The sequence below is a fragment of the Arachis ipaensis genome, chromosome B1, assembly GCF_059453495.1.
Source record: "Arachis ipaensis isolate K30076 ecotype BB chromosome B1, ASM5945349v1, whole genome shotgun sequence".
Classification (NCBI taxonomy): Eukaryota; Viridiplantae; Streptophyta; class Magnoliopsida; order Fabales; family Fabaceae; genus Arachis; species Arachis ipaensis.
The window spans coordinates 57,979,583-58,004,706 of record NC_142436.1 but is presented as its reverse complement, the minus strand read 5'-3'; the positions used below and the strand labels follow the sequence as shown (position 1 = coordinate 58,004,706).

Here is a 25,124-nt window from a genome sequence, read left to right as displayed (position 1 = left end):
GGTCGATCCCACGGAGATTGTCGGCTTGAAGCAAGCTATGGTCACCTTGTAAATCTCAGTCAGGTGGATTCAAATGGTTATGGAGAATTGATAATTAAAAGATGAATAAAATATAAAATAGGATAGAGATACTTATGTAATTCATTGGTAGGAATTTTAGATAAGCATATGAAGATGCTTTGTTCCTTCTGAACCTCTGCTTTCTTATTGCCTTCTTCCAATCATTCATACTCCTTTTCCATAGTAAGCTTATGTTGGGTTTCACCGTTGTCAGTGGCTACCTCCCGTCCTCTCAGTGAAAATGGTCCAAATAAGCTGTCACCGCACGGCTAATCAGCTGTTGGTTCTCGATCATGTTAGAATAGGATCCATTGATCCTTTTGCATCTGTCACAACGCCCAACAATCGCGAGTTTGAAGCTCGTCATAGTCATCCCTTCCCAGATCCTACTCGGAATACCACAGACAAGGTTTAGACTTTCCGGATCTCAAGAATGCTGCCAATTGATTCTAGCATATACCACGAAGACTCTGATCTCATGGAATGGAAGGCTCGGTTGTCAGGCGAGGCAACCATGCGTCATGAATCAGGAGGCTAAGAGATACGCACTCAAGCTATTGCAAGTAGAACGGAAGTGGTTGTCAGGCACGCGTTCATAGCTGAGAATGATGATGAGTGTCACGAATCATCACATTCGTCAGGTTGAAGAACGAGTGTATATCTTAGAGAAGAAATAGGCTTGAATTGAATAGAAAAACAATAGTACTTTGCATTAATTCATGAGGAACAGCAGAGCTCCATACCTTATTCTATGGTGTGTAGAAACTTCACCGTTGAAAATACAAAAGTGATGATAGTGATCATTGGCTTCGGCCCTAGAGAGGGAACCAGAAGAACCAAGATGAAAATACAATAGCAAAAGGTCCTATTTATAGAGAACTAGTAGCCTAGGGTTTACAAAAATAAGTAATTAATGCAGAAATCTTTTTTCGGGCCCACTTGGTGTGTGCTTGGGCTGAGTATTGAAGCTTTCACATGTAGAGACTTTTCTTGGAGTTAAACGCCAGCTTTTGTGCCAGTTTGGGCGTTTAACTCCAACTTTTCTACCAGTTCTGGCGTTTTGACGCCAGAATTTTTATGCTGACTTGGAACGCCGATTTGGGCCATCAAAACTCGAGCAAAGTATAGACTATTATATATTGCTGGAAAGTCCAAGATGTCTAATTTTCAAAGCAATTAAGAGCGTGCCGATTGGGCTTTTGTAACTCCAGAAAATCCACTTTGAGTGTAGAGAGGTCAGAATCCAATAGCATCTGCAGTCCTTTTTCAACCTCTGAATAAGATTTTTGCTCAGGTCCCTCAATTTCAGTCAGAAAATACCTGAAATCACAGAAAAATACACAAACTCATAGTAAAGTCTAGAAATGTGATTTTTAATTAAAAACTAATAAAAACATAATAAAAACTAACTAAAATATACTAAAAACATACTAAAAATAATACCAAAAAGCGTATAAGTTATCCGCTCATCAACGACCCTAGGATAGGTTAGAATGTAAAGAAATGTTTAATGCTTAGTATCCTTGTTGTTGAATTATACTATGAGTTGTGTATTGGATTGGATATCTGCTATGGATGATAATAATAGGATGTGAATTGATGAATTTATGATTATGGACTTGTTGACAAGACTATATAAATGCCTAGGATAGGTGGATGACAAATTTGTTGATGTATTTGAGAGATTGATGTGTGATATTGTTGAATTGAGATATGGTAGTCATGGAAGGATTATTGTGGTGATGGCAAGGTTATGTTGTGTTGATTTTGGTGTATGGTATATTAGGTTTGAATTGGATTCTTTAAGAAAATTGAGGTTTTTGAACTTGGTGTGAAATTAGTTTTTTGCCGAATTTTGGCAAGCCATAAATTGGCTTTCGGACCTCCAAATGATTTCAAACTTATTTTGTATGAAAATTAGGTCCGTGAAATTTACACCGTTCGAAGACCAAATGAAAAATGATTTAAAACGAAGAAGTTATGTGTGTCGGAAGTTCGGGGTTCAAAATGTAAATTCTGCATCTTTTTTACTTAACCAAAAACCCATGCATGCGTACGCATACCCTTTCATATGCATTGATTACATTCTGTTTCGTACCTATGCATATGCATAGCACCAAAAAAAGGGGGTTTCGCGCACGCATACAGGAGCCATACACATGCATGCAATTCTGTCCAGCGCACTTGCATACGCGGACAGGTGCATGCGTACGCATCTTGGCCTAAAGGAGGCCTGTGCGTACGAATACATGTGTATGCATACGCACACTCCTGTTTTTAGCAAATCATTATTTTGTGTTTTCAAATCCAAATTAACCCCCTAAACCTCTATTTTCATATTTTTAGTTCTAAACTTGATTAGGAAGCTTAGTAACGAGATGGAGTTAGGAAATTGAGGTAACTTAGGGATGAAGTAAAGGTTAAAAGTGATGAATTATATGAGGAGAATGTGTATGTATGACGGCTATATGATGCCATGGTTGTGACGAATGATTATGTAATGAATACGAATAGTTATGAATACTATGCGGCTTATGAATTTAATATGATCTGAGATACAAGTTTCCCTGGGTATAGGACCATGGCTTGCCACCACGTGTTCCAGGTTGAGACTCAATACTCTATTGACCCTACGTCGTAAGGGTGACCGGGCACGTATAAATTCCCGGGAATGGATATCCCCCATTGAGTAAGTTATATATGAATGTATGAATGTATGAATTATGAATGAAATGAGAAAAAGCTATGCATAGACTCATGGGGATGCGCGACAAGGGACAGTCCAAGGGTTTCAGACTTGTCGGGTTGACTTGATAACCGACAGATGAGCCTCATCAGCCATAGGACAGGCATACATTATGTGCATTATGTTTGTTTGTTCGCTATGCATTATTTGGGAGTGCCTAACTATATATACTTTGTTAATTGCTATATTTGTTACTTGCACTTCTTGTCTCCTACCTGTGCTTACAATTGTCTGTTTGTCTGTTTGTGCAAACTCACTGGAGATAGAAGAATGGAGAAAAGGTGGTCAACATGAGGTTAAGATTAAGTTAAGCTGAGTTTAGATTTTCCCTAGATACCTACCCCTTTTTATGGTTTCTGTTTAGTATTTTAAGCTTTATAATCTGAGTATCGGCGTTCTAGGATTGCCTCTTGCATTCCCAGGACCTTATATATTATGTGTGTGGCACCTTTACCATGCTGAGAACATCTGGTTCTCACCCCATACTGTGTTGGTATTTTTCAAATGCAGGTCGGGAGGCTCCTCGGTAGGTATCTGAACTTCTAACGCGGAGTAGTTTCTGGGTTTCTTTTGCTATACAGTTTATGTATATATGTATGCACTTAGCTTTCTCTCTGAATAACTTGTTTATTTTGTTCCTCTTAGAGGTTTAAGGAGAGTTAAGGTTTTATCTTTGTATTTTGGGTTGATGGGAGATATATATATGTATGTAAATATTCTCCGGCCAGCCAAGTTAGGAGCTAGTTATTCTGTATCTTTGACTCTCTATTCTCTCTTTCTATCTCTTTATACCTATGATCTGTAGGTTTCTTCGCACGCAAGTTATCTTGTTTCCTGAGCGTTGCGCTTTTTATTTTGCGAACTTTGTTTCACCTGTTTTTCAAGGCTCCTAGTTATTATGTTCTTTCTACTACTATATGCATATATTTTATTTCAAAGGCCGTAATACCACACCACCTCTGTTTAACGGCTTAAGCGTAAAGCTCTGTGTGGTAGCATGTTACAGAATTTAAATCAAGTAAAGCTAGTATTTCTATATACCATTTTCTATCAAATAAAAGGTCCTCACAAACTAATTAGAAAAAGGAATAGCCTAAAGCTTATAATCAAACAAATAAAGAAGAGCTTACATAATACATACCATATCTTCTATTCATGTATTTTATTTTGATTCTCATTTGTCTTTTTCCATTTGAACAGTATGATGCCTTATAACTATCATTAAAAGCAATTAAAATTAACCATGAAAGAGAAAAAGGAACCAAAACAGAGTTACCAAGCAACATGGTCATAGAGCATATCTCAGAATACTCTCAGGAAAATAAACGTACAGCACACAAATGCATCCACAACTTGAAAACCTGTAGAGAATAAAAAGTAAGAGTAGTTGGTGACAAACCAAAAGATGTTTAGAATAATACAGCAACCAAAATAATTCACCACAATTACATGGAGATATAAAACTCATCTTCATCTCCTCCACGTTTATAATTTAGTGACATAGGGGTAGCAGAGCCTCCAGCCTGCCTAGGATTGTTGTACTTGAAGGAAGAACCATATTTGCATGACCCTGTCTTCATGTAATACTGCATTTTTAGGCATCAGCAAATATAATCAATACGCAAAAAGAAACTCAAACTACAAAGATGAGTCAAAACAGAAATTCAAGATTATTCAATCCTCAGCATGTAATAGAATTATAGATTACTACAGAGCACATCATTTCATATAAAACAAGAAATCACAGGAGTCAATTGTCAAAGGGAATATCAATGCATATCAAAAGTACAAGCAGAACCATATTAAGCACCTGGCATAAAGGCTGGCCAATTCGCTCCGAGTACTCCCCTCCTCTAGTCTTAGCAACAGCACCAACAACCTAAAACATTCACATATCACCAAATCATTAGATCACTGCAAATATATGAATCTCAGCGATCAATTGATTAAAAAAGAGTAAAGTATCATTTTTATCCCCAACGTTTGGGGTAAATCCTATTTGTGTCCCTAACGTTTAAATCGTCCTATTTGTATCCCTAACGTTTGTAAAAGTGATTCAATGTTATCCTGCCGTTAATTACACATCATGAGCGCTTTAGTTTGAGTTTTAAAAATCTCTTCTTGAAGTTAGAATACAAATGTCTGGGATAGAATTAATGATCTACTCCAAAAAATAGCTCATCAAATGTTGAAACTAATTCCTACAACATTTACATAATTCACTTTTTTAGGGACATAATTGAATCTAAACACAAATAGTGGGTATAATATTAAAATCGACCACATCCAAGTGAGACCTAATTGAGAATGAATACATCCAAGTGAGAATAATTGAAAAATATAATCTGATTTGTTAGTATAATTGATAGTATGATAACATTGAATCACTTTTATAAAAGTTAGGGATACAAATAGGACGATTTAAATGTTAGGAACACAAATAGGACTTACCCCCAAGCGTTGGGGACAAAAACGATACTTTACTCATTAAAAAAATAGTGATTCAAAGGAAAACCCTTCAAAAAAAAGACTTTTGATTCAATAAGCTCAACACTATCACACTGATCATAGCTAATATCAAATCAAGCTACATTAAGAAAAACTTATGATCACATTAAACGCAAAAATAACACAACAAAAAACCTCCACAAACTTAAAAATCAAATGAACTATAAATTTTACCTCGACCTAGTCACGGGGATGGTTGAAACGACAGCGAAAACCATAGCCACAGAATCCAGTCCTCAAATAGTAGATACAATCAGCCTCACCAGGCCTTTGGGGATAAGATTCCTTTTCAGCATCCAACCCAATTTGCCACACCGGCTCTGCATTTTTCAAAATCAGGATCAAATACACTTCACAACACCCCACATTCTCCTATAAGATAAATCACAATCGCAGAAAGCCACAAATATTGGGAAAAAAGGGAAACGATTTTCATATTTTATTTTATGAACAAAAATGAAAAGAACAGAACAGTTGGGGCATTATATCAAATACAATATAATATCATACCTTCGAGACGAGTTCCAGTCCACTCCGGCGATGGATCAGATCGGGAACCCTAACTGGACCGGTCGTACCACTCCATTGTGCGGACACAAGAAAACCGAAGCTGATGGAACAGAGAATGAAAAGGTTCTTCCGATGAAATTGAGTGTGTTCTTCTGATCTAGAGTGCAGATTCTAGAGAGAGAAAGAACTCATGAACGATTCTCATCTTGTCCACCCAGATGTTAAGCGCGCTCTTGCTCTCTCCTGAAGAATCTGTTGTTGAATCTCATCACGACAATTGATCGTTCCTCCTCAGCGCCTCTCTTCAACTCGACAGATTTCCATCATAATCCCTAAAGAGCGTTTGATGGTTCACAACTATAAGAGATGGATTGAAATTCCAGAGAAGAAAAGAAAATGGACCCAGAGTGATATTGAACATGGATTAATTTCACATGCAAAGAATGAGATATGCATTCATTTTTGAGAGAGAAAGAAAACTGGGATTAAAATGAGAATAAGAGAAAGAGAAAAATGGACAGCGTAAATAAAGAAAGAGAAGAAAAGGGAGAAGATGAGTGCCACAGAAAGACCCTTGAATTGATATTTTTTAGAAAAAAAAAACTCAAAAAAATGAAAAAATTCCACCTCGGATAACAATACACACGAATATACCATGGTTATATAGATATAGGAGCGACAATATGAGATTAGTATGTTCCTTGATATTAATTTTTCCGAGTATAAGAAGAAGAAGGAAACAGGTAGATGACAGTTGGAGGCATCAAAGTGTGGTAGTTGCTGCCACATTATTTGCCGACAGGGACACACGGTTTATACTTTATATGTACCTTACCTTTTCTCAATTCCAATACCATCCAACAACGTACTATAGTATTTCATCACTAACGAACCACTTGCCACTACCCCAAGTCCTTCATTAATTACTACCACCTCAGCAACTCACATGCCCTACATTATTGCCCTTGCTGTTCGATAAATTTTATATCTAGGGAACTCACCCTGCATTCTTACAACATGTTGAGCCAAATGATTATTATTACAAGTGGATAGTTAATTACCACTTGCCACTACGTACACTAAATCCCTAATAATCAATTACCATTCCTTTTGTTTATATATATATATATATATATATATATATATATATATATATATATAGTGAACATGATAAGTATTTTACTCTTTTAACAAATGATTTTTAATTTTTTAAAAATAAAAAAATATTTGATCAAAAGGAACATTTAAATAAAATTCAAAAGAAGAGAATTTCATTTATAAATAATTGTTTTACTTAGACTTTATTTTCGATTTCGATAAATATTTCAATCAAACTTGTATCGCAATTTCAATTCTAAAGTTAAATATGACTCTTATAGCTTCTTAAAAATAAAAAAATTCAGAAATGTCTGTAATGATACTTAAAAAAAATTAACTTTCATTAATAATGGATTAGGACTTCACAATTGATAAATAAATAGTGAATTCAATATAAACTTGAATAAATAAAACTAAAATTTAAAATGTGAAAATATATGAGATCAACTGAGTAAAGAGGCAAATTGAAATAAAAATAAAGCAATAAAAATGGTTTCCAGATGCTCACAAAAACTTGCATTTCATGGCTTTTTGTTTATTGAGTCAGTGTGACTGCTGAAATTTTCAGCATGTATACGTGAGTGTGAGAACTGGAATGGAAGTTCCTCTTTGATATTCAAATCTTCTATTTATAGATGAGCATCTTGGTTCAATCAATTTTACTTAGTGATCGTGTAGTTTTACCCATGTCTTTGAGAAATGGTTTTTCTTGTATGTCAAGCACTTCAACCCACGTTCTGAGAAACGGTTATTCCTCACACTACCTCTTCAAATTGCTTTGTGCTCATCAAGTAGTTGGAATTTAAGTATGTTTTTTCTTCTAGTTCTTATCTTTTTCTTAGGTTAAAGTTTTCTTCTGATTTTGCATTGGATTAATCTAACAATAATGTAATGATGTTAAATGAAAGGTGAATTCTACCATATTTTCTCTAAAATAAAGGATAAATTACTCCTTGTGACATATATAGTGATTATTGATAAAATATTCTTTCACCAGAGCTTCAAAATTTACGTTATCTTCTCTTTTCTTTTCAATTGATGCTGTGTTTCTCTTGAAACTTGATAACAGTGTCATTTTCATCATCCCCACTAAATACACCTCTTCTTCTCCAATTTTAAAACCTAATTCCTTTCAAATCCAATCACCATTTCCAATCAATTATGTTAAGATTTTAAACTTGTTCTTACGCTTTCAATCTCCAATTTCAACGAGCATATCTATCAATTTTTCAACTCTGTCCTTCCTAAATTTTTTTTTCGTATTTTGTATTTATGTTCATAAATCATAGATTATATTTCAAAGAAAAAAGATACCATAAAAACCAGAAGATATTACGTTCGGGGAGAAGTAAAAGGGTATGAATCTGTATGGCAGATATAGATTTGCGCCATAAATAAAATTCCTGTGGGTAATTAATGGCATGAATAATAAAATAATTAGTTAATATTTGAGGCAAATATGAATATTAAATATACTTATCCCATTTTCTCTCATTGTTATCTGAATAATAATTTAATATTTTGGTGACAATATAATAGTTCAATATGCTCCCATCAATACATCAGTTTTTTTTTTTTTAATTGGAAAAGAAGAGGTATATTTGGTGGAGATGATAAAAATGACACTGTTATTAAGCTTTAAGAGAAACATAGTGTCAATTGAAAAGAAAAGAGAAAATAACGTGAATCTTAGAGTTTTGGTGGAAGGATAATTTATCAATAATCATGGTGTATGTCACAAGGGATAATTTATCTTTATTTTAGAGAGGGTATGATAGAATTCACCTAAATGAAATATAAGGTTTTGGATTACCTTAAAAATTCTCTTTTATTTACTTAGAAAGTTCTAATAATAATTTTATCACCATTTTAAAAGTCTTTTGAAGTTTATATTTACTGTCAAATTTAGTAATACATATTTAAATCTAGCCGTAAGTATCACCAAATTCCACAGTATTTCACTAAATTTGACAATAAATTCAATGGTTGTAAGCGTATTCTGGTAGTAGTATATCACTACAGCAGAGGCGGAGCATAGCGGCGTTTTTTAAAATGATTAGCGGCGGTTTTAAACCGCCGCAAAATCAAAGACCGGCGGCTCTCCCAACTGCCACGGTTATGGGCGCGGGGGTTATATTCGGCGTCGGTTTTTAATAACCGCTGGCATAACCGCCGCTAAACGAGGGTGACACAATTACTGGCATGTTCACCGGCGGTTCCAAAACCGCCACAATTCAGTTTGATCTTTGCTTGATGCCGCTTGTTTTGCGGCGTTTTTAGAGCCGCCACAAAACGGTCCAGTTTTTCCGAAACATTCTCTGGCGGTTTGTAACCGCTGCAATCTATGCAAATTTTCCAATTACTTTGTTCGATTTTCCGGCTGTTCTAAACCGCCGCAAAATTAAGAATAATTAAAAAACAGGAAAATAGAATTTTTATTAAAAAAATCGTGTAATTTTTAATATCAGAACTATTTTGTTTTCTTTTTGTGGCTTTTTAGATTTTTGTAATATCTTAAGTGTTAATATATTTTAGAATTTAGAATGTAAAATTGTACAAAAAACAAATAAATTATCTGCAAGCCAAAATAATATTTTCATAAAAATATGAAGAGTACAAATCTCTTGCAAAGAGTTGCATAGTCTAATTTAAAGAAAAAAAATACTTGATTCGATCCAAACACTATCTAATCCTACTATTATTGTTCACTCTTTCATTCGACGGAACTCATCCCTACAGCGATGTCTCCCGGCAGCTCCTCACCCTGCCTTTGAAAAAGATAAATCAGAGCTCTCTCCATCGCCTGCATCTTTTTCTTATCTGCTGCTGCCTCGTCTTCCATCGCCTTCCTCTTCAACTTCTCGCTTTCCAATTCTGCCTCCAGTGCACACAACTTCCTCTGGGTCTCCTCTTCTTCGACTCTGTTGCCTGGCGCACGTGAATTCGAACCGAAGAGTTGGGTAGGAGTCGGACCGAAACCCACACCACGTACTCTACCCGGTTTCTCTTTACCAAAAACCTGAGCAATGGAGTCATTTTGAGACAACACTCTAGAAGATTCATCCTGTTGCTCAATCTCCTCAATTCTTTCCTACAGACACAAATTAGCAAATACAATCATAGCATTTATCGGTCTATGTCAATAAAAACTCAGTCAAATATGAGAGAAAGATATATGGTTCGAAAGTAATTTATGTAAAACAACCAAAATAACGCACGTCACATAGGATGTTGCTAACACTATAAAAAGAAATAAGGAATAATTTAAATTGATTTATTTCAATTTAAACCTAGCTGTCTCTAAATTACATAGAAGTTTAAACTCTCTAGAAATAACTGAGGTAAAATAGCAAACTTAATAAAAGAAACCAGTGTTGGAAAAAAAATTTTCCGTGGGTCCATTTTGAATTAGGATTGATAGAAACTCATCTTTCAATACCTTCTTGCTGTTTCTAACCCAAGTCCAAACCATTCAGCAAAGAAAAACAGAACAAAATATAATAGAGAACTAAACTATTAACGTATTTGAAAACATAATTTTACCGAAAATTTATGAGAAGTAGTACTTACACCAATTGCCCTTGCTTCCTCATTCATATAGGAGCCATCATTTTTCTTGTGCACTTTTATCCATAGCTCTCCTCTACCAATTCTTCTTCCTTGTTCTTCAGACTGTAACAACAACATTTACGCCATTACCGTATTCCACGCAATCAAGAAAACTGAAGTCATATAGATAGTCCAAACAGTGAATAACAAGTGGAGTACCTCTTCTTCCATCCGCCGTGCGAAGCTTTTTGAACCGCCAGTGTGGGTATATACTTGTTTTGATCGATTAGTCGCGTTCTTCTTGCATTTCTCCTATCGGTCCATAAAAGCCAAATTAAAGTCACAATTAGATACTGATTTAACAGCACTTAATGCTACATAAAATACAGCACATTCTACCAATGGTATACAGGATTACCTTCGTCTCAGGTTTGGCGCGATATTCTAGGAACTCTCTCCAGTGCTCTCGATCAATTCCTGGCGGACGGTGCTCGATATTCTGCTCAAATGTGAATGTTGGCTCGTAGAAGGCATTATACAACCTCATCCTAGTTTCCTTCCAAGACCTTCCCATACTTTGCAAAATATATTTCTTGATACTACCTTCACTATCTTCGTCAAAATGAAAAATTTGCTGCACATATAAATGAACAATAAGCAGATTTGTTAATAAAATAAATTTGTTACAAAGGGGTTTTAAATCGTTACAAAGGGGATTTAAATTGAAGCAGATTTGAAATTTTTACTGCACATATATTTCATAATACAATTTGTCAATAATTGAACAATAAGCAAATTTGTTACAAAGGGGATTTAAATCTTTACCTTCACACATTCGTTATACACCTTGTTTTTAGTGGTAACCTTGTGCCAACTTTCCTTACCGATAGGAAATTTTGCGTAGTCAGATCCAAGCAGACCAAGCACCCCACTTAGCAGTCCAGCCTCGTCTCCAATTGGCTGCATTTCGTTGTTGAATCTCAACACGATCCTTCTCCCATTAGGCCGTTCCATAGCCTCCCTCACGCTTAATCTTGCCGGCTTGACTGTGCCGTCAGAATCTATAAGCAAAATATAAATCCTTATGTGTGCATCCGTTGTTGAAAGTATGCACGAAAAAAATTATTTAACATAGCTCAAATCGATCATAGAAAAATTATAAAATACGTTACCGATTATCTTAACTGTCCAAAATTCTGTAGTCTTGCGCCTTTTACGACTCTGAGCTCCAGAAGCACTAGAGTGGTCGTCATCTTCATGATCACGAGATTCTACCTCTGGAGCATTAGCCTCCAAAAGGGTCTCCTGGCCTAGCTCCGAGTTGTGAACGCTATTTGCGCTCATTTGTGTAGCAGGCCTAGGTTCACTGCGCGGCGGACGAAATGGGCGGGAAGTTGGAGGGATGCCGTCACCACCAGCGGGGAGGACTTGAGAGTCAGCCTGGTGGGAACCTGAGCCCGAAGGTGGAGCGGTTAGAGGTTGCTGACATCCTGGTCCTGATTTTGGCTTTTTCGTGTACCGACCTTTCCTAGCCATCTAAATGCCATAACACCAGTGGACAGGATAAAATCAAGTCAAATTAATATCCAATTAAAATAATTTTTGTGTAACCATGATCGAGTTCGAACAGCATTCATCAACAATTATAACAGAAAAAATCACTGGAGCAGAAGGTATATACATGTTTCATAATCTGGGTTTATAGTAGTCAATAGTAATGATTTGCTACAAGAATTTAAAAGATGCATTTGAACAATATTGCCCGGCACGTCAAAATAATTAGCAATGTGAAAAACTAAATTTTTGACACAGTTATCTAAATGCATTTACAAGCACAATACAAATGCACCAAAATTGGACTATTAAAAATACTACAAGGTCCTGACTAAGAAACCCACCAGCATAGATCTCTATATAAGCATAATTTGTCTGACCTATATATAAGTTACAAATATTTGCTTATCTGAAATAGCTAAATCTTGAAAAGTTAAATAACAAAATCTAATAGAAAAAATGTCCCTGTATGACCTAATTAATCATTAAAACTCTAGTATATATATATGGACCAAATTTGCTTATCTTGTTGTCGTGTAGCATTATATCATACCACTAAAACAATAGTACTCACTCTTTTGGAACTGCCGAAATCCATTCTTCTTCACTAAGCAACCTTATTTACAAATGTGCCATTTTATTAAAAAAAGAAAAATGAAAAAAACAAGCATACTTTGATTATATAAAAAATAAAATAATGTTTCACCCATGACTCTATTCTTGATTTGTTCATTACCAAAGTCCAAACACAAATAACTTTTAATAATATGTACCAATGGTAACGTGTAAACAGGGGAGAAGTTACAACACATAACACGCTTATTTGCTAACCAAGTAACTATTCCAATTTTATTGTGTATGTAATAATTGGTTAATAACAAATTTTCAACCTATAACTGGGAGTTCTTAATTCCCAAAATCTCTACCCTTCATCCTTTTTTCCTAATTACATCAAACTCCCAAGCATATTCTGAGTTGATAAAAATGGCATATATGATAAATCAAGTTGTAGATGGCATAAATGCAAGCTTATGATGCATCCAAGTTCATCAAAACATATTAAAGTCAGAATCTTCATGGGTACATGAGAAGCAAGATAATTACAGTAGTAGTAATGAACCTATACTCCACCTCTCATTCTAAATTGTGAAAGTAAACACAACACTTGTTTCCCAACAAGTATTGACAGATAGCAAGAAGCAATAACATTAGAAGATCACAAATGTATTTGAAAGAAATTGGGGTGGTTACCGGGATAGAGAGGGTGGCAGGTTCTGGAACTTGAAATGATAGAGAGAGCGAGGTGACCGGGAGGTTCTGAACCTGAAAATCAAGGATGCGGATGAGCAGTACTCTTCGTCGACAACAAAGACAGAGCAGAATAGTGAGCTAGGGCTTTGTGGGTTTTAATGTGTATAAGGAGTGAGGAGAAGGGGTAGGGCGCAGTAGCTGGGTTTTTTTGAAATTGGGTAAAACCATACCCACTAGTTGTTATATAATGATCATAGCATTGCCCAAATAAAAAGAAAAAATTGTGAGACGCGGGAATGATTATAGCAAGAGGAAATTGAAACAATAAAAATATTGTACAATCAAAATTTATTACCGCTTCTTTAATTTAGAAATATTAATAATAATAATTTTAATAATAATAGTAATAATAATCATAATAATAATAATAATAATAATAATAATAATAATAATAATAATAATAAAAGTTTCTCTTTAAACCATTTTAAACCTTTTGTATTAACTAATGTTAAGTATATCCATTTTATAAGAAAAAAATATTTAATTTAAAGTAAAAATCCATTAGTACAAATTTTATTATTTATCATTAAATTTTATTTACCAAAATACCCGTTAAAAATTTATTCTTTTATTGATTAAATTGTATTTTTAATATAATTTAATAATTAGATTATTTTTTTTAAAATACCTTACAAGAATTTTTACGTTTTGGTAAATTATATTTTTACCAAAATTTTCGTTAATAATTTTTTTGTATTTTATTATTAATTATTCAATATCTATAAATAAATTTTGATTGTTATATATATTAACAGTGATAAAATTTTTGTATTTAATGCTAAAATAATATATTTTACTATGGACTTATTGTCCATTTCAGGATCTATCCCATAATTTACAACATCCCTATTATCCTGGTTCTTGATCCAAATTTCTTCCCATCCATTTCTATCACATCTATCTTCACTATGGTTATGATATTTCAGTGGAGGAGAAACTTTTCCCAATTTTGCCGCAGTTCATGGTGCAGCTGGTTCTTATCTTTCTATTTTGCAAAGGATTTGCCATACTTTCTATTTGCTCATACTGTAGCATTTGTAGCATTTAACAAGATTTGAACTTAAATTTTTCACTAGTTATTATTCCCATTTTATTGTTTGCAAGGACTTTGTACTTAAACATAAGCATTCAACACCGTGAAATTGAAATAGTGACAATTTCATGGCAATTGAAACCTTTATTTTTTTTGTGTATCTTGAATGATACACGTGCAGCAAAGATTATTCTGCAATGCCTGGAAAATCAAATTGGGCTTGTTGATCATTTGGCATATTTTTATTGCCAACAACAATGAAACTGAATTTGTCCCAAAAAACTTTATATTAATCAGCATCTTGGAGTAGTCAAAATAAAAAAATGCAGAAATAGTTAAAATAGTAGACTAATGGTCTTCAATGCAGCATACTAACAATCCCTAAAAATAATATGAAGCGTTATAAAGTCACGACAACTTCAAAACACAAGTTTTGGGCATCCTATAAATTTGAAACCAAAATTTTCAATTATACTATTGCAATATCCTCAAGGGTTCAGGTATCGTGTCGCCCACATAGATAGGTGCCAAGCATTCTTCTTATCAGGAGACATTCCACTATACGGATATTCATTCTCATCTGGCGTTTTATTGAGGTCATATGACAGCATCGAACCCTTTTGTCCAGCAGAATCAACCTCTTCAGAGTTATCGGAGGAGACAACGGCCTCTTTCTCCACTGAATCCGGAACCACCTCCCCCGTTTCTACCGATGCCTCCTGAATTTGGGATCGAGCTAATCCTGAGAGGTACATCATAGCCAAATATAAGCACAGAATATCCAGAATCAGTGTATGAACATAATCATACTAATTAAACTACTAAAAAGTTGATCATCTTACGTTCCCATAGTCGTTCGAGTCCATGTTCTATGAGTTTGAATTCCTCTCGTGCTGCAATATCCAGTTCAACAACAAGAGTATTTTCATAGCGTACCTACACAACACACCACCAAGATAATGTAGAAAAACTTTTTGCAAGAACCTGAGATAACCATCTGTCCCATGCCCTTTATGCATATACACATACAGTGTGCTGCCCGCCTATAGTGCAATAATGTTGCCTTGCGGGAGCTTTTCAACCAGAACCCCAAAACAACAAAACCATATATTCACAATGCAACAAATCCAGAATAAGTAAAACGATAAAGAAAAAAGAAAACTTTAATCAGTTCAAAAAATAGCCTTAATCTCATGCTTAGCTGCATGTTCCAAAACATAGCCATACCAATTGAAGAAAGTTCAGAAAAGAAATGCAGCACATAGCTCAAAGATCACAAAAACCAACAGCTCGATCAGTAAATATCCCAATCTCCAGTTCCCATTCTAGTGCCACAAACTAACGTCAAGAGCAACCTTCCCCCAGGTACTGCAGCACCTCAACACTGTACTACTGAACCAATGCAGGAAAGAACTGCCTCATTGCCACTAAAATTGCAGCCCCTTACTGCCAGATCACTACATGCTGCTGCAAGCCACCACTTCTCTTCCATATGTCATCATACCATATATGAATATGTAACAGCTACATTCAATCTGCTCCAATCTGCATGCCAGCAGTGTTGCATTAGAGCAGCTAAAGGGCTGCTGGTTGTGCCAGGTTTCCTCCTCGAGCAAATCTTTTCTTCCTCCACATTTCATCCCCTACATTTATTCTTGTTCGATCCCATTACTTTCACAACTTATAGATTTTATCCAGAAGAGAATGCCCTTCTTGTTGCAACTTAGAAATTCTTTTATGCATACGGATATACCTTCCTAAATATCCTTCTAATACTTCTCCTTATAGTTAACACAACCCTTCTAAAACTTTTTGCAAGAGGGTCTATATTATATGATTGAGTACAACTATAAACTCTCTATTATATGCTATTATCTTCTAGCAAACATATCTCATCAAGTTAATCTTGCTATACAAAATACAATTAAACTACCCAGCCTCAAAGGTGATTCGCCTTAATGACTCAAATTTATTAACTCTAGAAAGCAAATATCAAGGTTCAGTTTTATATACTTTAGATAAATAGCAAGGAAAATATAAACTATTTTACCTTCACCTCGTCAAGTATTTCCTGTGATAACCATGTTTCCGTACTTGTTATAAACTCAAACCCAAATTTAGCCCGGTACTTTCGGTCCCAATGAAGCATTTCCTAAAATTTAAACATAACCATGTGAATATGGGTTTCATTCACGAATAAGAAAAGGATTTACAAAATTAAATCGGGCAGCGGCAAACAAACCCTCATCATTGATCCCGGGGCATAACGAATGGCTCGAAAGAGGTGACTGTGTCCAGAGAAGGCATCCAACCATGATTGTATACGGGACTCTTTGAACCACAACTGCCTTGCAAATGAGATTGCGTCCTCCAATGAAGAGAAAGGAGACGCATCTATCATCTTCTCTGCAAACCAACGGCTTCTGGAAATGAGAAAGAAGTCTCTGCTCTCCAATTTCCCTGAAAGTCAACGGAGATGTAAAGAATGTTCAAGGACAGTATAAATTTTAAATATTGTGAAGACCCAATTAGATAAGAGAATTTTATATAAAAGGATAAATTTTAAAGAATATAAGAAAACTCATTCCATTCAACCTACTGTCTAATGATATACTGTCTAATGATATGACTAAAATACACTCCACTAAATACAACTCAGTATTTTAGGAATCGGCTGCCTCATCACAATCTTCAACCCCGTCGGTAATGGTCTCCTCTAAATCGCCGTCTCTTGTCAACCGCAGGCCTTCGACATCAAATTCAGGCAAGCTAGTCATACAAGACTGTGGATGAAGGTCGACCTCACAGTGTTCATAATCTTCGCCCATGTCAAACAAATCTCTTGGCTTCACATGGACTACTACACTCCATCCGCTCTCCACCTCATCCTCCACGTAGAACACAAGACGCGCCTCAGATGCCAAGATGTACGGCTCATCGTCTTCATGTTCACCGGTGTGAATCGGCATGGCAAAATTGACACAGGTGTGGCCCAAAACATCTTGTCGGATGCCTCTCCCCGACGTGGTATCTGCCCAAAGACACTTGAACAAGACTACAGTGAATTGACCACTGTAGTTAAGCTCGATGATGTCTACTAATCTCCCGTAATACGAGACACCGCCAACAGCAACATTGGCATCCCGTTTACTTGCATAACTTCTAGTATCCGAAGTGACATAAACCCCGCTATTCTGTGTTTTCATCCCTTCCTCCCTTGACATGGTCCTAAATTTAAATCCATTGACGTTGTACGCCTGATAGCGTTTGGCCTGAGCAATTGGACCGCAGGCGAGCCATTGCAACTCGTTCGAATGATTGGTGCTTCCAAATGGGACCTGGCATTGAAACATTAGAGGCAAGAAAGCACCAAAGGGTAGTAGGATCCTTGGATTTTAGAGATTACCTCATGCCTGAGCCAGTTTGAAAATCCTCTGTGCACAACACTATCTATGTGAGACTGGGACCTTGTTTTACTTCGCAGTTTTCTTTTTGTGATGGCTCTGTACTCACTGTGCACATAAAAAGATACTTCAAGTTCAGTACCATCAATATCAAATTGGCTCATTGTATAATTTTAGAACCCAAGCTCTATACGTACTCCAAGAATTTCTCTACAGCAATGCAGTTAACCAGTACATGACGATGTGCCTGAAGCTTTTCGGTTGGACTTAGTGTGAAAAATGAAGCTGCCCCGACTGCCTTTCCAACCTCTGGGAACATGTTGGCAATCTCGCTCGGTGGAGCATCGCTCGGACGGTCGTCAACGCGTGTCGGTCGGTTGATCCTAGTCTCCACGTTATCTAGGTATCTTGAACAGAATGTGAGAATCTCCTCGGATAGGTAGCCCTCTGCAATCGATCCTTCTGGTTGGGCCCTATTACGCACGTACTGCTTGAGACGACATAGGTACCTTCGAGAACATAACATAAATTACTAGGTGACAGATATCCTACTAAAACAGGCCGAAAAAGCCTAAGTAGATCTTTACCTCTCGATTGGGTACATCCACCGGTAGTGCACTGGGCCACCGAGACGTACCTCCTCAACCAAATGCACCGTTAGATGAACCATAACTGTGAAGAAGGAAGGTGGAAATATCATCTCCATGTGGCACAGAGTATGGACCACACGATCCTGAAGGAGAGGAAGTTGTTGAGGATCTATAGATTTACTACATATTAGTCGGAAGAAGGCTGATAACTCAGCCAAGACGGCAGACACTGGGGTGGGCAATACGTGTTTTGACGCAACTGGCAACAGATGTTCCATTAGAACATGGCAGTCATGACTCTTCAAACCAAATAACTTGCGCTGTTTTAAGTCAACACAGCGAGAGATGTTGCTAGAGTACCCGTCTGGAAAGACCACATTCTTGATGGTCCTAAGAAAGACATCCTTCTGTGGGTTCGACATGGTAAAGACTGCAGCGGGATACTTTCCACCTTCAAGTGGCCACATATCATGCCTGATTCCCATCAACTGGAGATCTTTACGAGCTTTTAGGTGGTCTTTGGATTTACCGCTCTCGTTCAACATGGTGAATACAATGTTGTCGCACACATTCTTCTCTATGTGCATGACGTCAAGGTTGTGACGTAATTCGTTGTTCTCCCAGTATGGCAAATCAAAGAATACACTCCTCTTCTTCCAGGGTGACTCGTCTTGCAGCACGGTCTGATGTCCGCGTCTTCTTTTACCCCCCATCGCTTGCACCTTGCCCTGTGAGACGGGCACACCCTCCAATTGTCTCAGGATATCCCTGCCAGTCAATTTGGTAGGTGGGGATCTATCCTCTACTTTACCATCAAATCTAATCCGGTCTTGTCTATATCTGTGATCACGATTCAAGAAGCGACAATGACCCATATAACACCATTTCTGACTGAAGGTGAGTCGCCTAGTCTCGGCGTCCAAATTACACGTGGGGCAAGCTCTCCCGCCGTACGTATTCCAACCAGATAAATTGCCCAAGCCAGGAAAATCGCTGATAGTCCACATCAACGCTGTACGCATCTTGAATGTTTTCTTCTGACTGGCGTCGTAGGTATCAACACCGGCCCACAACTGCTTCAACTCATCGATCAGGGGCTGCAGGTATACATCTATGTCATTGCCAGGCATTTTAGGACCGGGAATAATCATAGAGAGTATAAAGTTGGTTTGTTTCATGCAAATCCATGGGGGTAAGTTGTATAGAATAAGAATCACTGGCCATATTGAGTACTTTGAACTGAGGTTTCCGTAAGGATTGAAGCCATCACTGGCCAAGGCTAAGCGAACACTGCGCGGATCGCAGGAAAAGTCAGTATATCTCATGTCGAATGCTTTCCAACCCTCGCCGTCTCTGGGATGCCTCAAGAAACCGTCAGAGTTGGTGCCTCTCTTGTGCCACAACATGTCCACAGCTGTCTTGCTGGACATAAATAATCGCTGCAACCGTGGAATTAGAGGAAAATAACGAAGAACTTTCGCCGCCTGAGGTTTACCATTCTTCTTAACAACGGCGTTGATCCTTACTAAAGCATTCTTCCTGGTCTTTTGCTTCCACCTCGATGCTCCACACCGTTTGCATCTAGAAAGACCGTGGTCGGAACCCTGGTATAGCATGCAGTCATTTGGACATGCATCTATCTTCTTGTACTCAATACCCAGCTTTCTTATGATCCTCTTGGCATCGTGCAAGGTCTTCGGAATCTGTGCATGCTCAAAGGCATCCCCCAATAGCTCTAGAATCAATCCGAAAGCCTTGTTGCTCACTCCGCACATGCACTTTATATGGTACAGCCTGACCAAGAATGACAGCTTCGAAAATCTAGAACATCCCGGATATAATTCCTACTCGCCGTCCTTTAGCAAGTCTTGAAAGGCACGAGCCTCGTGACTAGGTCCTTCGGATAAGTACGGCAACCCATCCGCAACGGCTCCAGCATGCCCATCCATGGAATCTTCATCCTCATTCTGCAGTCCCGGCAAATTGAATGCGTCGTGGATCATGTCACGCATTTGATCTCCTGAATTTATAGTGGAATCTAGTTCTTCCCTACCGCTGGGTCTCTCGTCTACAATCCTCTCACCGTGATGTAACCAAAAGGTATAGTTAGGGGGAAATGGTTTCATCAGAAGATGATCGTATGCAGCTTCTCTAGTTTGGAAAAACCGGAACCCACACAGAGGGCATGGACAATGTATCATCCCATCGGATGATGCATTGTCAAACGCAAAGTCAAGGAATCTATTCAGTCCATTCTTATATTCTATACTACCCCGTGGCTTTGTAATCCAGCTCTTATCAATGTCTAAATAAATGAATTAGCACATACAAATAGATTATTAGTATTAAAAAGAAATGGAACTAAAAAAAAGGGGGTGTGTGTTAGGAGAACCAATAACAGTTGATCACAATTATGATATGAGAGAGTACCATACGTAATAAATTCGACAATATATTACAAGCAATACCATGTAGGGAGCGACGGAATAATTCAAAAGAGAAATAGAAACAAAGTTACTTGCATCCCGGATAACATGAAGCACACGAAAGGTATTGGAAAAGAGGCTTACTCATTGCAAAATTCTGTGCTTTCTTAAAAGATTACTGGTAGAAAGAACTGCTGGTTCCAAGTCCAGAAAAAGAAAAGACAAAGAAAAACTTCCTTAAAAATTGAAAAAGAAAACAAGAATAAATTTAAAATTTTAAAAATAAATAAGTCAATGAATATAACTAAAAAATCATAAAGTACAATGAATAAAATATACAAAATATCTTATTGATAGAAGACATAACATAATTGAAATTTAGAATTAAAAAACAATTAAAAAAAAAACTAGGTGGACAATTATAACAGATAGAGGATAGGATCTTAAAATTGTAGATATATTATGCCTTGTATGCTTATAAGAAAGCCAAATTTTAGTTCCCCTGTCTTCGACCGTGTAAATAGCATATATTAGTTTAGTGAAAAAAATAAATTATTAACCCTTCATTCAGGAATATTTTCGGAAAAGATATATGGATAATATTCTCTAAAAAACAAAGAATCAATGATTAAAGCATTGAAAACACTATTCAGTTAAATACATTTAAATTTGATTCTCATGGACCATCATTAGTTCATGACTCTTATATCACCAAACAAAACGGCATCTTCATGAAAGACCATACACAGTATAAAAACAAAACCAAACAAATGATATAAATCATAAAACAATAAAAAATGCCAATAGTATTCAGTAATGATTTTATATGATAAGAATTATAATTATTTTATCACGGATTATGCTGCACAAAAATAACTTAAAATTTAGAAGTTTAGTTTATGCTATAATATGAAACCATTCTAACAAGATTAATTTTTTTTTTCTTCAATTTTTTTCTCCCTATTCTAAGAAAATGAATGAATACACAAGCTTCTCATCAAGATACTTTGTTTAGAACCATGCCTGATCCATCATTCAAGAATCAATTAATGGAGACTTCAAACACACAAGGTTTGTCTATGAATTTGCTTCGAATCCAGTTGCAATTATTGCATTTACAATATAAGAGCATGACCAAATCCAATAATCCAATCAAATTTGTGATGGATTAGCATGAAAGTATTATGTACATCGAATAAAGTCACTTTATTCAATGACTCTATTGCTTTCTGTTACTCCAGCAAGATTCAATGCTTAATTTCCCTTTAATTTAATCTTTGTGTTACTTTCAATTTGATACTGTCACATTATTTAAGAGATATTATTCTCAATATTGACTAGATCTTGTCAACTTGAGATGTGACCGTTTGAAAATATCAAATTGAAAGTAGCATTCCTCCTAGTTAGCCATAGTCAATGCAATCAGGAAATTATTATCGACAAGGTCCAAGAACTTGCATCCTAATAATTAAAACTAGATTAATCCAGATATTATTATTATCCTCAGAACTTGCATCCTATTTAAAACTAGATTAATTTAGGATTCCATATAAGATTATTTAACTAATAATACAATAAAAACAAGATTAAATACTACATAATCAATCCAACCATGACCATATACTTGTTATATAATGAATGTTAACCAGCAAGTATATTGAATTAGATATGTAGAGTTACATCATAACTGTGTTATGCCTATTGCTAAGAGCAAATGAATCAACAAGAGTTTAAGAAAATGGTGCATCAAAAGAGGTGAATTACAGAAAGGGAGCTAGTAGCTATTTAAATCAACTTCTCTACTACTATATAAAGGTCTTGGCTACTTGGGAGAGTTTAACTACCATGCCTTGCCATTGCACTGAAAGGGAGCTATTAACCAGCAAGTATCTTACATTTTCTACTTGTTAGGAATCTATTGGAAAATTTATATAACATCAGAATATAATTATAAAATTATAAACTACAGAGATTTTGTTTTAAAATTTTGATAATACTGTACGAACATATAACTTAATTAAATCTTATAGTCAAATTTCCAGTTACTTAATTGAAAGTTCACTTCAAATCAAATTTTAACATCATGAATCTATATTTATTTTCCCAATTTCAATCTTTCTTTAATGACTTTGTTATTAGCTATGTTCTTCTGTTTATGCAGAGGTTCTTCAGGAAATTAAACATCAACTGAAAATATCCATTGCAAGTTCGTACACATACATGCAGCAAACAAATCTTACTTTTCTTGTTTTGTTACCACTTTTGATTCTTCAAAATGAAAATAAAAACACACACATGATCAAACAACAACACGGTTTCTCATCATCATCCACTTCTTCAATTTTGCCATTGATGATTGATCATAAGAAAAAGGGGAGGAAAAAAGCAACAATGAACAATCAATTGAGAAGAACAGAATCTGTAAAATTAAAACAATAGAATGGTATCAACATGCTCCTCTGATCACTCAAACACCTCAATCTTGTTTCTCAACTCCACACTCATCACACAATGGTATCAATATTTTAATGAAAATAACTAGCATGCGTGCGTGTTTTTCTTGTAATCAATTTTTCGAAAAAAAAAACTGAATTCTATAATCTTTTTGGAACAAGGATCGAAGCATCATGGAAAGAAAGAAAACCAACGGAATCAACTACAATTAGTTTCAAATTTAGAACATAAAATTGCAGTTTTTTTGCTAACAGTTTTTAGAGTTTTTATGAAACTATAGTTTCTCATAGTAGATTGATCAGATTCTTGGTGATATGATATAGATATAGCTAAGAAGATCAAGAGATACAGAAGAAAGACAAAGTGAAAAGCTCGTGTGCGTGTAATAAACCTTATTCCAAATTCTTTGTATAGGGAATCCTTATCCCCAATTTGTATTATCTTCTCATCTTAATGAAATTATCTCTTTTTTCCAATCCAAAAAGAAAGCAAAAAATGCAAGACCTAGAAAGCTTCATCTTATCCAAGTTCATAACAATACATCTTAGCCACTCATTCGAATCACAAGAGGGCAATGATCAAGTACTATGTCATCATATTTGTTATTACATCTCCATATAATTTATAAATTTAAACCAATGTCTTGTACTTTACATGATAAAGTTATCAATTAAACAAAAGATGCAGATTAGAGAATGCAAAGTTCCTCAATTTCTCCTGTGGAGGAGAGATGCAAACCAAAGAAACACATTCTTGGGTACTTAAAAAAACAGGAACAAGATGCAATAGAGATGCAAACCAAGGAAAGTCATCCCTATAATAATGATAACGACCCTTTTTTGATTTATCTACTCTAACTATCACTTTCAATGCAAAGCACCCATTAAATCAAAAAAACGGGTACCTTCTAATTCCAATCACTCAAGAGCAGCAATTAACCCCACTAAAAGACAGTTAAAATCAAATTTTTTTTTGCAAAATTCTAACCAAGAATGAAAAAAGCAAGAAAAGATCAGAGTGTCAGGACTAACCAGTGACGGGGAGAGGTCGTGATGGGAACTGCGCGACTAGACAGGAGAGAGTATGAGTTTCAGGAATTGTGGATGACAGAGGAAAGCTCGAAAGATTGGGGGTTTCTGCAAATTTGGGGAATTCGATTAATGGTTGTAACAGGACAAGGGGAATGGCCAAATTGAATTGTGATCAAATGCTCACCTGGGTGGGTTCTTCCGCTGATGAATCGGGGCTCTGCGCCTGCTCGTTTGGCGCGCTACCAAAAACACAAGACGCGGATTTCTGAACAATTGGGGGGAATCAAATGCTGGAAGTACGAAACGGGGGGAATTGAAACAATGAATTGAAACCTACTTAGCTGCGTTTCTTGAGGTAATCGCCAGGTATTGTTGCGAAACGAAGGGCGGGCATGTTGCGCGCCTCTGCTCCTGCTTCTCTTCGCGCCAAGAAGGCTTGCCAAATCGAGCGGGCCTGAGGATATATACCCCGAATGAGCGGCGATTTTCACTGCTGGGCCGCTATCTAGGGGTGTTTTGCGGCCTCGGTAAAGACCGCCACTCACCTGCGCCGCTATCCTTCGAATGAGCAGCGGTTATGGCCAATGCCACTATTTTGTCGCAGCTATCGTCCGCCTCTGCCGTAGTGTATACAAAATTCTGATTCCTACCATGAGTTTTCTAACTAGAACATTGGAATTGCTTAGAAGTACACATATCCACATTCAGAAAGCCATCCACCCATCTTTCAACACATCTCATGGGTTGCCAAATTCCCTATTTTGTCCTCAATTACTCACCTTGAATAAATTAAGACATACAAGTTACAACCTAATACTATTATAAAATGCAATTTGAAACATACACCATC

General features: G+C 36.2%; 3 protein-coding genes and 1 long non-coding RNA gene across 4 annotated transcripts; all 4 read right to left on the bottom strand.

Annotated features, from left to right (window-relative positions):
* Positions 1 to 4,337: 4,337 nt before the first annotated feature.
* On the bottom strand, positions 4,338 to 5,611 carry LOC110271190 (uncharacterized). The gene is made up of 3 exons (XR_002361610.2): positions 5,489 to 5,611; positions 4,617 to 4,685; positions 4,338 to 4,392 (listed from the first exon to the last, which is right to left on the bottom strand). It is a non-coding gene; the product is annotated as an uncharacterized LOC110271190 (long non-coding RNA).
* Positions 5,612 to 9,635: 4,024 nt separating this feature from the next.
* Positions 9,636 to 12,007, bottom strand: LOC148576695 (uncharacterized). Its single transcript, XM_088503282.1, has 6 exons — positions 11,644 to 12,007; positions 11,297 to 11,532; positions 10,890 to 11,105; positions 10,691 to 10,783; positions 10,493 to 10,594; positions 9,636 to 10,013 (listed from the first exon to the last, which is right to left on the bottom strand). Exons 1-6 carry the CDS (start codon positions 12,005 to 12,007, stop codon positions 9,636 to 9,638), a joined length of 1,389 nt encoding a protein of 462 aa, XP_088359408.1.
* Positions 12,008 to 14,857: 2,850 nt separating this feature from the next.
* On the bottom strand, positions 14,858 to 16,770 carry LOC148576694 (uric acid degradation bifunctional protein TTL-like). Its single transcript, XM_088503281.1, has 4 exons — positions 16,612 to 16,770; positions 16,420 to 16,521; positions 15,212 to 15,305; positions 14,858 to 15,111 (listed from the first exon to the last, which is right to left on the bottom strand). The coding sequence occupies exons 1-4, from the start codon at positions 16,768 to 16,770 to the stop codon at positions 14,858 to 14,860; spliced, it is 609 nt and encodes a 202-aa protein (XP_088359407.1).
* A 262-nt stretch (positions 16,771 to 17,032) lies between these two features.
* On the bottom strand, positions 17,033 to 20,564 carry LOC148576693 (uncharacterized). Its single transcript, XM_088503279.1, has 4 exons — positions 18,361 to 20,564; positions 17,971 to 18,282; positions 17,776 to 17,881; positions 17,033 to 17,707 (listed from the first exon to the last, which is right to left on the bottom strand). The coding sequence occupies exons 1-4, from the start codon at positions 20,136 to 20,138 to the stop codon at positions 17,033 to 17,035; spliced, it is 2,871 nt and encodes a 956-aa protein (XP_088359405.1). The 5' UTR covers positions 20,139 to 20,564.
* Positions 20,565 to 25,124: the final 4,560 nt, after the last annotated feature.